Source organism: Rattus norvegicus, chromosome X, assembly GCF_036323735.1.
Source record: "Rattus norvegicus strain BN/NHsdMcwi chromosome X, GRCr8, whole genome shotgun sequence".
Classification (NCBI taxonomy): Eukaryota; Metazoa; Chordata; class Mammalia; order Rodentia; family Muridae; genus Rattus; species Rattus norvegicus.
In genome coordinates this window covers 115,639,658-115,653,851 of record NC_086039.1, presented here as the reverse complement: position 1 = coordinate 115,653,851, position 14,194 = coordinate 115,639,658, and the positions used below count along the sequence as shown (strand labels likewise).

At 35.6% G+C, this 14,194-nt stretch overlaps 1 protein-coding gene and 1 non-coding gene across 4 annotated transcripts in view; both read right to left on the bottom strand.

Annotated features, from left to right (window-relative positions):
- Htr2c (5-hydroxytryptamine receptor 2C) overlaps positions 1-14,194 on the bottom strand; it is a 229,136-nt gene that overhangs the window by 28,474 nt on the left and 186,468 nt on the right. For 2 of the 3 annotated variants that reach the window (XM_039099497.2, XM_063279820.1), the window contains one exon: positions 130-235. In XM_039099497.2, the coding sequence (XP_038955425.2) occupies positions 130-235 (106 nt within the window). Of the gene's footprint in view, positions 1-34; positions 236-14,194 lie in introns of all 3 variants that reach the window. The other variant, NM_012765.3, reaches the window with a different exon arrangement.
- Positions 11,786-11,897, bottom strand: Mir448 (microRNA 448). The gene has a single exon (NR_031948.1). It is a non-coding gene; the product is annotated as a microRNA 448 (primary transcript).

Below are 14,194 nucleotides of genomic sequence, written 5' to 3'. Positions count from 1 at the left end.
TAGCCGCTGCAATTCTATGGCCAGGTATATTTACCTATTGATATTGCCCAAACGATGGCAATCTTCATGATGGCCTTAGTCCGCGAATTGAACCGGCTATGCTCAATAGGATTACGTATTGCTACATACCGGTCCAGCGATATGGCGCAGAGGTGCATGATGGACGCAGTTGAAAATAGCACATCTAGTGAAATCCAGACGGGGCACAAATATCTAGGTAAAGGCCAGACATAATCTGTAAAAGAACAAAGAGAAGAGACAAGAACATGTTAGTGTACAAAATAGTCCATACTTTTCCACTTTAGTCTACTTATTATTTCCTCTCCACAATATTTTAAAGGCAACAAAGTTTCAGAATTTTTCCCAGTGATGATAGCATTGGTGGTATAACTTTTTATTACAGTATGCGTTGCATAATATAAAAGTAACCAGTTTAATGAGTACAATTCTAAGGCATGTAGTAGCTTCACAGTATTATATAAACATGACTTGCTTCTAGGTTTGGAGCATTTCATCATCCCAGAAGAAAAACACTATCCACTAAGCAGTCAGCAACCCGTTCTTTACTCCCCAATCCTCCTGGCAATCTCTAGCCTGTTCATTGTCATTAAGGATTGATATATTTTGGACATTTCCTATAACTGGAGTTATTTTCCATAGTGTGGCTGTTGATAAGTATGGTTGGAGACTCATTGTGTTCATCTACTTATTATTACCCTGCTCCTTTTAGTAGCCAATAAGGTTGTCTCAAGAGATTTTTTAATCTCCTTTATAGATTGTTCATTGTTCTGTGTAGCAGTGAAGGTAATATTAGTTTATTGACCTTGTGTTCTGTAACTTAACCAAGCTCATTTATCATGTCTAATTTTTGTGTATATAGTCTTAGTGATTTTCCATATATATGATCACCAATATTTTTGTCTCTTCTTTTCCAGTGTTCCCTCCATGTTTCATGTTCACTCCTCATTTCGATTGATTAGCATGTCATAGGGTGATTATTCACGGTATCATTTCCTAAACTTTTAAATGATTTATTTTCATTAATGCTCAAGTGCACATGTGTCCTGCCAAAGACCAAAGAAAACTATTAGGTCGTTGGGACTGTGAGTTACAGATATTTGTTGAGATGCTATTTATTGTTGAGTGTAAAAAAAACTACAATGACATCCTCTGAGAAAGTGTCAAGTACTCTTAACCACTGAGCCATTTCTTTACCCCTACACGTTAATCCCTCAATTCCATAGAAACATATCCACTTATTTTTCTTCTTTCCTTAGCTCTTCTCACTAAAACTCAGAATTTCAAAGAAATTTTGGATTTCATAAATGGATATTTTATTATTCTATGTTTATCATTTTGCTACTTGGTGTAATTTTGCTTTTTCTCTGGTTCCTTGAGGCATAATGTTAGGTTTAAATTCAGTATCTTTGCTGTTGAATCACTCTAGGGAGTTTTTCTTATTTCACTTACTGTACTTTCTAACTCCCAAATGCTCTGTTACAACATTGTTGTCTGCTGACCCTTGTCTCCTTTAGTTCTTTGTTCACAATTTCATTAGCACTTGGAATAACTTAAGTAGGTGATTGAAATCTTTGGTAATTCCAATCTTAGGCTTCCTGTTGTGGTCAACTTTTTTGTTGTTGTTGTTTTGTTTGTTTGTTTTTTCCCTTAATTTGGCCACATTTTCTAATTACTTTTTCTGATTTTTAATTATATTAACTAATTTATTTATGTATTTTTTGATGAAGGTGTGCCAATTTCTGGACCAAAAAAGTAAATAAATTTTTAAAATAAAATGAAATTTCCCAGCCACCAAAAATATAGGTGTGCTCTGTCTGCATGTACACTTACATGCCAGAGGAGGGCATCAGATCCCTTTACAGATGGTTGTGAACCTTCATGTGGTTGCTGGGAATTGAATTCAGGACTTTCATAAAAGCAGACAGTACTCTTAACTGCCGAGTCATACCTTCTGCCTTATAATTATTTTAATGTATCTTGTATGTTTGAGAAGATTTTTAGTTTGATGATAAGAATCTCTTTAAGTCAGATTTCCCTATATTCCTGTAGATTGATACTACTTACAATGGTGGACTTTGTTGGTGTTTCACTGTGTTTTGCCTAGAAAATATTACTATTTTTCAAAGCCTGTTTTCATTGTCATATTTAGATACTATACTCAAATTGAGTTTATACTATAGTATAGCTTAGGGATTGGAAATAATCTGTTTCAGGTGTACAGCCAACACTAGTCTTAAACTCATGATTCTCCTGTCTCAACGCCCACAGTTCTAGGAGTTTTAGATGCTCACCAGTCAACCTGGATCTCACCTAGTTCTTCACTAAAATATTCTAAAGCTCTCTGAATGCAAGGAAATAAAATATTCCCTCAGTGACTTAAACTTCACTTTAAACTTCTCAGTGCATGGTGAAGTTTATGAACCAGTTCTTTAGCCTCTGGGGTTCAGGGCTATGGAAAATATCTTCTTAGCAGCCTTGTTAACCCTGGATTTCATATTTATGCTTGTTATTCATGGACCTTAACGTGCTTACAACTTTATGACTTTCACTAAATATAGGAACTTTTCAGTCATTATTTTTCAAATATATTTTTCTGCATTTACCCATTAAGTCTCCAGTCATTTATCTGTGAGAGAATTTTAAATGCTTTCTCATATATTCGCTAGGATGCATTCTTTCTTTTTTGAGCACATTTTTCTATCTGGTGCTACCTTTAATGCACCTCTCTTCAAATGCACCGAGGTACTTTTTCCTGTCATATACCATTTGCTGCTAAGTCTATCCAAAATATTCATAACCATTTTATTCCTGTCTCAGCCTTCAGAAGGCTAAGAACTAATATGAATCAATATTCCTGGTTTCTTCAGGTCTCAGCAAAGTCATATGTTAGAAACTGTTTCCTCTTCATTTATATGAAAGTAATTAATGATGGAAACTCAACCAATGTGACTTTCATTCAAGTGTTCATTATTAGAAAGTCCTCTAAACACAGATGTTTATTAATTTGACTATTAACATTGCCTTTTATATTTCAAAGCTTGAGGTTGAACCTATATATGTCTTTGTACATACTAAGTATGTGCTCTACTACCGAGCTAAAACCTTAGTCTGTTATCATGTCTCGGTTTCTCAAGCTATACCTATTATGGAAGTTGATTTTATTGGTAATTATAAAATTAGTTTGACATATTTTGCTTGTAGAATTGCACTCCCAGTTACAGTGTAGATGTTCAGATGATAGATGTTTCACTGGATGAACTATTACATTGTTATTTTCTACCATAAATGCAAATTTCTCAGAGAAATAAGTGAATTTACACAATCCCCACCTATTCACCATGTAGTGAATAGGTGGAAAGTTTAGAAATTTACATAGTAAAATGTCATAGCTGGATAACATGAGACCTCATTTTCAGAAACAAAGTTGTGTGTAATGTTTTATAGGATGACTTGCTTAGGGTTTAGAAAATGACAGATAATGTCCATATACCTACTGGTAGAAACAAACAGGGATAGATTGGAGATGATGGTGGACAAATACTAATTTCATTACAACGAAAGAACTCTAGAAAATGAAACAACTCAGCCCCCAGAGAACTTTGCTTCCAGGGTTAAATGGGTGCATATTCAGAGAGTTGGAATCATATCCTAAGACAAAGAGAGAACCTTGCGATATCTCACTGCATTTTAAAATATGTGATAATTTAAACAGGAAAGAGAAGAAGAGCCAAAACCATAATTAATACTGGATATACCACCGACCAGATTTGTAATCAATGGAATCTTGGGATCCTTATGCCAAAGATGGCAAAGTTTTCTCATGCCACATGACAAGGCAAGTGGCAGAGAAGCCACGTTTAAAAGATCCTGGCTGATATTTTTTACTTATGTAGTTGTAGATACAAAGATACTTTTATGCAAGACCCACTCTTGGAACGCAGAGCAAGTATCAGGAGCCTAGACTCCAAGATTAGGCTTGCTTAATACCTTAAACTGTATGGGAAAACAGTTGAGTCCTAACTCTGCAGAATCCCATGTTCTGGATACATCATCTGATCAAAAGATTACAATGAGACTCACTAACACATCTGAAGAGGAACTAGCTATGGCAAGTACTTTATGGTTTCAAAAATGTGTGAGGCATGCTAATGTGTAGAGAGCCTTTTAGGGCTATTTGCTTCTAGATACTTGGTGAAGGGAATTTGACGTTATCAGGACAAAAGATATAAGCCCAGGGCAGGAATCTGGCTTGGGGCTTGTGCTCAGAAAATGGGCCCTGATTAAGAACATTTACATTTGAGTTAATGCAAAGCTCAGAGCAGGCTCAGCAGAAGCAAGTGTGGCAGTGCTTTTGTCGTGGTCATCCTGACTAGCCTCTAGAAAGGTATTTACAAGATTTTGATCATCATCTTGTTTGCTCCTCAGAACTTATCTTATCATTCTGCATGTAATTAAAGTGGTATAAAAGCAGATTGGAAAATAAAACATCTGCTTCAGCCTCAGAACTGACTGGAGTCACGTTAAATGTTGTCTAATTGTCCTTTTTCTTTTCAATCCTTACTCCTGCCCCGGAGAACCTGTTGACTGAGCTGGCTTGGTCAACCAGTGGAAAATTTACTTACAGACCTAGAGAAATGGAGCCAAGTATACCACACCCTCTGGTGGTAGGGTAAACAGCAGAAGAAGCAAAATCCCACAAAGGTTTTGATTTCATTAAAGTACACCTACTCAAATGGAGAAGAAAAAGTGAGGGTTCTGACACAGACTCTGCATCTGTGCTCACGGAAAGAACCTTTTAAAACAGACTGCAAGGCCTTGCTGAATTTTCTTTCCTTCACTTGTATAATTTGCTTAATTTGAAGTAGGTTTTCCTAAAGAAAATTGGTTGGCCTGGGGTATACATGGATGTGTGGAGGCTCCTGTGTCATCCTTCCTAGTACTAAGATTGTTTTAGGTATGATTGCATTTCTTTATCTCTCTGTGTTTTAATTCTGCCTTTGTCTGTCTCACGTCTTCCCTTCATCTTCACTTTTCCAGATTTCTACTTCCCTTTTTCTCTTGTATCTATGTTGTTCTCATATCAATTACATAATTACTTATATGTCTATTTTCTTTCCATTCTACCCTTAGTAATGTTTTAGTGTATACCATTCTATACTTGTTAATTCCCCCAACATGAGAGGCAACGAAATGTGTTTTTTTTTATATTTTCTTTATGTACTTTTATTTTTGGTTTTTATCAAATGTTTCTGTTTGTGTATATTTTGCACGAGTACTTTGTCTGCTTGTATATCTGCCCACCAGAAGAGGGCATCACATCCTAGTATAAATGATTGTAAAATACCATTGTGGCTGCTGGGAACTGAACTTTGAGCCCCTAGACCAGGAGAAGAGCCAGCGCTCATAACCACTGAGCCATCACTCCAGGATCAGATGCTTGTTTTTAATTAGCTATTATCTTATTTTTATAGAGGGTCTATCCATTAGTTGTGGTTGTGTTTATAGGTATCTTTCTATTCTTGGGGTCATGCTGAAGTTTGAGTCTAGTACTCTGAGTATGTGGGCTGAGGGCATAGCAGTCCAGTAGGTAGGAGTAATATTCTAACCCTACTATAATCTACTTCTGGTTGAACATCATAAAAACTTCAACTGACAAAATAAGGATAATCAAAATAGCCCAACTATTGACTGAATCACAGATGTGCTAGTACTAAGGAAGACACATGGGGAATCAAGAAAACATGACTCCACCTACCCAAAAATTAATAACCATACATAATCTATAATCTGACCAACCAAAGGGAGAGCCACAGGGAAAAACTGGACCACATATTGCAAAAGCACCCCTGCGTGTGAGACAGACTTATAAAAGCTGGGAAAGAAACTCAAGAGATTTGACACATAATGCAGCAACTAGGCCTAGTAGTTTTGTCCATCCTATATTACCATCTGGTTTCCTCTCCCTTATGTATGGGTTCTTTTTATATTTAATACCCTTTGTCAAGTTAATAAGCCTAACTGGTTCTACTAATCTTGCCATCTATTTTTTCCTCCTTCTTACTCTTTCCTATTTCAGCTGTTTTACTTTTGGTTGTACTTTTGTTTGTTTGCTTATTTTGTTCTCCTGAAGAACATAGATTGGCAGAATTCACAAGGTCTCTTGTGGTTTGACATTCTGAGAAATGAGGATAACATATCTTTACCAGTTACCTCTCAGTCTACCTTTAGCCTATGTTCACCTAAACTTTCAGTCCCTGCAGTATTCCACATTATTTATATTACCTTTTCTATTTTTAATTAACCTAATACTAACAATTGCTTGCTTCTTTGCTCCCCCCTTTTTTCTTTATAATTTACCATTGTTGACAGTTCATATTGTCCACCTAATGAGATTTAGAATCACCGTAACAACAGATTTCTATACATGTCTATGAGGGATTATTGATATTAGGTTAATTGAGATGGGAAGGCCTATCTTGTATGTGGATGACATTCATTTATTCACTTCATTTTATGACATTCATTGCTCTCTGCTTACTGATTATGCACATATATGGTTCCTGTCACCATACCTTTCTTTTCATGATGGACTATATATTCTGCAATGTTAATCAAAATTAACACTCCTTTTAATAGGCTTGATCATGTATTTTGTCACAGAAATGAGACAAGTAACTAACATACCATTTCAGCTCATACCCATAGTCACATTTTACTTTACACACTACTACAAAGATTTCTTCTCTTCATAAAATGATGGTTGTTTAACAGATGTCTTTTGTTGTCTATTCCTCCATTTTCAAAGTGGTTTCATTTCTAGGGAGTAACTTTTTTCCAATTGGTGCTCTATTTGCAAGGGAATCTCAGGATAGAATTTGGTCCCAGGATACCAAAGAACAATTTGCAATACATTTGTAATAAAAAAAAAACAGGATAGCTAAAACTATCCTCAACAATAAAAGGACTTCTGGGGGAATGACCATCCCTGACCTCAAGCAGTATTACAGAGCAATAATGATAAAAAACTATATGGTATTGACAGGCAGGTAGTTCATTGGAATACAATTGAAGACCCAGAAATGAGCCCACACACCTATGGTCACTTGATCTTTGATAAAGGAGCTAAAACAATCCAGTGGAAAAAAAAGATAGCATTTTCAACAAATGGTGCTGGTTCAACAGGAAGTCAGCAGGTAGAAGAATGCAAATTGATCCATTCTTATCACCCTGTACAAAGCTTAAGTCCAAGTGGATCATGGACCTCTACATCAAACCAGATACACTCAAACTAATAGAAGAAAAGGTGGGGAAGAGCCTCAAACACATGGGTACTGGGAAATTTTGCTGAACAAAACACCAATGGCTTATCCTCTAAGATCAAGAATAGACAAATGGGACTTCATAAAACTGCAAAGCTTCTGTAAGGCAAGGAACACTATCATTAGGACAAAACTGCAACCAAAAGATTGGGAAAATATCTTTACCAATCCTATATCTGATAGAGGGCTAATATTCACAATATACAAAGTACTCAAAGAGTTAGCCTCCACAGAATTAAATAACCCTATTAAAAATGGGGCATAGAGCTAAACAAAGAATTCCACCTGAGGAATATCAAATGGCTGAGAAGTACCTAAAGAAATGTTCAACATCCTTAGTCATCAGGAAACTGCAAATCAAAACTACCCTGAGATTCCACCAGTCAGAATGGCTAAGATTCAAAACTCCAGTGACAACAGATGCTGGCGAGGATGTGGAGAAAGAGGAAGGAACACTCCTCCATTGTTGGTGGTATTGAAAACTGGTACAACCACCCTGGAAATCAGTCTGGAGGTTCCTCAGAAAATTGGACATTGCACTACTTGAGGATCAGCTATACCTCTCTTGGGCATATACCCTAAAGATGCTCCAACATATAACAAAGACACATGCTCCACTATGTTCATAATATTATTTATAATAGCCAGAAGCAGGAAAGAACCCAGATGTCCCTCAACAGAGGAATGGATACAGAAAATGTGGGACATTTACACAATGGAATACTACTCAGCTATCAAAAGCAGTGACTTTATGAAATTCATAGGCAAATGGATGGAACTGGAAAATATCATCCTGAGTGAGGTAACCCAATCACAGAAAAACCACACATGGTGCACACTCACTGATAAGTGGATATTAGCCCAAAAGCTTGAATTACCCAAGATACAATCCACAGACCACAGGAAACTCAGGAAGGAACAGCCATTCAGAGCCTGCCACACATGTGGTCCATATATATACAGCCACAAAAACTGGATAAGATTGATGAAGCCAAGAAAGTGCATACTGACAGGAGCTGGATATAGCTGTAGCCTGAGAGGCTCAGCCAGAGCCTGACAAATACAGAGGCAAGTGCTAGCAGCAAACAATTGAACTGAGAATGGGGTCCCCATTGGAGGAGTTACAGAAAGGACTGAAGGAGCTGAAGGGGCTTGTAACACCATAAGAATAATACCAACCAACCTGAGCTCCCAGGGAATAAACCACTACCCAAAGACTACACATGAACAGATCCATGGCTCCAGCTGCATATGTAGCAGAGGGTGGCCTTGTTGGGCACCAGTGGGAGGAAAAGTCCTTGGTCCTGCCAAGACTAGACACCCCCTCACCCAGTGTAACAGAATATCAGGTCGCAGACGAAGGAAGGGGAGTGGTTGGTGAAGGGGAACATCCTTAGACAAGAAGGGGGAAAGGGGATGGGTGCTTATGGTTGGGAAACTGGGAAAGGGAATAACATTTGAAATGTAAAGAAAAAATATACCATAAAAATAAATTTAAAACAAAACAAAACAAAACAAACAAAAAATGTCCTGTTAACTCTACTATAATCTGGACCCTCTTGAAAGTTACAAAATCTCCACAAAAATTGTTGATTTAAAGTCCTCAAGGTATGCCATCTACAAAATTGTTAATCTCACAGTAGTTACCACTAATATGACTGTATTAGACTAAGTCCAAGACAAAAAAGTGAAAAAAGTTAATGTAAATGTGTTAAAATAAATCAAAATGGGATGAATAAACTCTAGAATGAATTCTAAGAGGATGGAAATAAATTGTTGAATAAAATGAGGCGGTCAGTAGGGGCTTTGAAAAGGAAACTAAATAAAGAGAATCATCAAGGAGAAAGTCAAACCAAACTACTGGAAATAAAATAGTAAATAAAAATGCATTGGAAAGTCAGACTAATGAAATAAATCATGAGAAAGACAGAATATATCAAGATATCATGATTCTTAACATATATTCACTGAAAACAAGTATACCCAACTTTGCTGAGGAAACAATACTAGATAAAGTTATTGATTAACTTCAAAGCAATACTAGTAGATTAAAACCTCTACTTCCTCCAAAATGCAGACTATTGCAATAAGAATAAAAGGAGATAAATGTTATGTGGTATATCAAATGGACTTAAAAGTCATATACAGAGAATTTCATATAAGTTATGCTAAAAAATAATCTCAGTAACACTTGGAGGTTCCTCTAGAATAGAATATCTCCCAGAAAAGAATATTAGTACACAGAAAATTACTTAAATAAGCAAAAGTGAAATAACTTATTGTATTACATCTTATTGTAATGGAATAAGCTAGAAACATTCATCAAATAGAACTACAGAAATTTTCACAGACAAATAGAGATTTAATAGCACACAGGTAAATATTGAACAGGTCACTGAAGAAAACAAGGACATTTTAAAATTCATAAGCCAATAAATAAAAACGTCAAAACTTTAAAATTCTTTAAATATGTGAGAGAAAAATGACATTCATTAATATATGCAAAATTTCAATTACAGTATTACAACAGGGTTCAAAAAGTACCCAACTAATACATCATGGAAAAACAACAGTAATTGTAGTAATGAAATGGTAATTCAACACTAAAATATACTGAGATGGTCTATTATGTTGATATTGTGAAAAGATTTATACTATTTGAATAGGTACTGAAAAATCATTTAAATAAATATAAAAGCCATTTTATATCTATATATTTATATCTTGATTTTGTTTATATCTATCTCTATATTTCTATCTCTATCTATATATATATCTATACATCTTTCTCTATCTCTATCTATACCTATATCCAGATATAATATAGACCCTAAGAACTCCCTTAAATTTGAGAATTTATTCCTAAATAACAAGTATAACTAATTCAATAATTTAGGTAGTGCAATTTAACTTTATCCATCTCAAGAATTAGAATGAACACTAACTTTCTTATTACTCATTATTTTGCTTCATTTTCTTTTTGTAGTTTTAAGGCTTAAACCTATGTGCCCGTGAATGCTAGGGGAATAACACTGAGTTTTATGGCCGTGCATGTCTTACTCATTGCTTTATTTATTTGGTTAGTTAGCTAGTTAGCTATTATGTTTATTTGTGGGTCAGACACTTCACATGGCAACATGTGGAGGCTAGAGGACAATTCTCATGGTGTGTTTTCTTCTTGTAATTGGTGGATCTCAGAGATCAAACTCGGTTGGTCAATCTTAGTAATACTTGTCCTTGAATGCTGAGTCATACAGGCAAGTCCCTGTTGGTATTTTGTTAATTTTTACTGACATGAGTATCTAAGCAACTTGTTTGGTGTTTGAAAATAAGAGATAGACAAAATTATTTTTGTATTTATGTGAATTGGCCTAATAAGTCTGAAAGATCTAGAAACAACAATAGGTTCAGAGAGAATTAATTACAGTTTGTCTGGATATAAGGTAAAGTAATCTAGAGGTCTTAATTGTGTAAGAACAAGTACTAGATACAGAAAACTAGGAAAACAATTCATTATAGTGACTCATTTAATAAAAATTCTTACTCAAATATTTGCAAGATAAATACAAGGTTTATTTTTTACCTTTACTTTTTAATTACTCATCAATCTTCTGGAAAAATCTATATCTAACCATATAAGAAGTCACACTGTTACTTTTTTATGTGAAAACAGAAATATCAAACATATTTACTTGTAACTGCAAATACATATGAAAAACTACACATCTATAATATTCAAAATCTCAGTAAATAAATGCTTATTTCACAAGGTTCTTCATGAGGTAAACCTAAACTTGAAAACAAATTGCAAATATATATCATTACATACAATATGTCCCTTGTATTTTACTGGGTGTTATATCTAAACATTATGTTTTCAAAATACTGGGAGACATACCACTTTCTCTCTTGAAATCATCCCTATCTCCCCCATATCCTAGGATTCTTGCCTATTAGACTGTTTGTATCTATTTACAATTATTGAGTCCTCTCTGGACACCTGATGTGAGGTCCAAGACTTAGTGATCCATTTTTACTTTTTCTAATTTTCACAATATAATTGACATTCTTTCTCTTAGTAGGAATTAGATTATCTCTTTCTCTAGGTACTCTGCCTCTGAATAGCCTAAGTAAAAATGTACAGGTACCAGATCTCCTTATGCTTGCATAATGTTAAGAGAAGGTGACACAATTTTTTCAGCTCTGCCTGTGTGTCTGTAGGAATTTCTGCAGACTGCTCTCCCCTTTTGCTGGCCCTTATTTATAAATCGACTCGCATGTCCTCTTCCTCTTGTAAACTAAAGCTATAGCAGTTAGTCTCCATCCTCTAATGAATATGTCCATCAAAATGTCTTCCTAAAGATAGAGCTAAACATCTTTGCTTCTTCAATGAATACATTTTACGGCTCTTCAATCAAGCAGAACGGTGTTTCTGGTATCTGTCATGACGAAGTGGGCCGGGAGATGGGACATCCTACATATGCAACCAGCCAGCCCCCTCTTAGTATGAAGTAGGGATTTCCTGGCAGCACTATGCAGGATGTTCAACCTCCCCGTCCATGTGAAGGTCAACTGCTGCACCTGGAACTTCTGTTCTCTGTTGGAGGGCTTGCCATTGGTTGATGCTTAAATGATGACATGAAGGCTTCTTCTCACTTTGTCTTCTGTTCTGAATAAAATTGTTATGGATAACCAGAATTGCCTAGAAAACTGATAATCAATGACCTAGCCTTTTCTCCAATTATTCTCCAAATCTCAGAACTATCAACTCTTATAGACTTTTAAAATAATTTCTACCCATATTACAGGTTTCACAACACTTTATGAGTTACCCACTCCAGAAATACTCCAAGTTTAGGCAACCCCATCTGCTTGTTTCTGTAAATAATATGCCCAAAGTATTCTTGTACTATAGTAAAGTCAATTTCTATTGCTAGAAGGAGTATTCTGCATATCATTTTTGAATAGTGCTAGCACAGACTAAGTTAACCACTTGTTAATTATCAAAAGTGTAGTCCTAAGCGTCATCCTGAGATCAGATAATGGGGTTCTGTAATATGATGAGAAAATTCTGAATGAATTAATTATGTAGGGACATAGTCTACTAGCTGTCTTTCAGCTGAAAAAATGCTGCCTGCTGTGCTCACCCAAGTGTCAGGCCTGAGAACTTTGTGATATTTGTAAGTTGTGACCCTACAATTCCACTAAGAACTCACACCTGGATTGTTCCTTATGAGGTACAAATAATTTTTCAAAGCATTCTGTAATTGTTCAATCAAGAGAGTTCCAAAACTCTAAGACTTTCCATATGACTTTGAGGTTTTTTTTTTTTATTTTGTGAATTATATACATTGCTTCCTTTTATCATGTTCAGTTCCTTCTCTTATCTCTTCCTGTGTACAACTCTCATTCCACACTCACCCAACTTTGTGCCCTTATTTTTAAAACTCCAAGCCCCATTAGTCCTTCTTTTATATTCATAGGTACAAGGCTATTTCCTGAAGTGCGATAAACCTATCAGGGCCACACACATAAGCAAAAGTAATTTTACTTCTCCTGAAAGGCATGACTTTTGATTTATGGTACTTCCATTTAGACTGTAAGCCTTTCCCTATGGACTTATGATAAACATTTTTCATTTTCTATTCATATATTATTTTTAGAGTTGTTTGATATGTATAAGGACAAATAAAAAATTCTGTACTTTCTGCCTTTCCAAGCATAGGAAAAGGACGATTTTTACTAGATTTGTCCCATATAGGCATACTCTCTCAGCAGTAGGAAAGATTAAATTGTGCAGGAAAGGGAATAAGGATCGCGACATTAATTTTGTTTCTATACTTTATTGTTTGGGGTTTTAGTTGCAGCTTATTACACTAATTGTCTTGATAATTATGTTTCTGAAAAGAAAATACTCAATCATGTTGTTGATGCAAGGTGATTGCTAAATCTGTAAGACTGGAGGAATGGGAACATGTGCAGTTCAATGATCAAGGAGATGACTTTATACTCAGGTTCTAGTGCTTTTCCTAAACAAATTGTCTGAATAAGTCTGGTAGCAACAGCAAGAACATTATTTAACTAGGGTATAAGACGTTCATTTCAAGAGTTACCAATACTATGGACAGACCAACAGTAAGACAACAGCTTGACTTTAAGTAGTCCAGTCCCCAGCATTGTTAGGAAACTTGGAAGGAGAAGTCACAACCTGTGTCTCCAATCAAGTCCAGCTCTCCACTACCAATAAGCCAGTTAAGAGGTCCAAATTAAAAGGGAAAGGAGAACAAGAAAATGTAATCGATGTGACCATATTGAGAAGAGGAACAAGACCCAGTAAACCCTTCAAGTCCATCTTGAAGTGAAAGTTCTGAAGTGAGAACAAAATTTAAATAGAAGGTGAAAGATATGTACATGTAAGCAGCTTCAGTCTCATCCTCTAAAGCAGTCTGAGAAGTTGTGAGGACTGGTTGAAATTTCTCCACCAGACTATTATCCCCTCTGACTCAGCCCTTTTCTCCCTCTAGCATGAGATCCCTGAGGACTTTCTCATTTGATTTAGGTCCATTGTTCCAACAGACCGATAGTCAGACTGAGAGATACAAGTGTTTCTTAAGTGTATCTTTATTTTTGCCAGACCTTAAACAATTTTTCACTTTCTGTTTTGGCACCTCCACCTTAAGGCAGAGCATGTCTATATCTGAAACAAACAGAAGAAACCAAAGTAGGAAGAATTTTTCTGTTAGATGAACATTTATTTTAGTGGCAGAAAGAAGTACCTATACTTCTGTTGTGTTATTTATCACATGATATGTATTACATGCATAATTTATAAGTGATAGTTTATATATGATAAT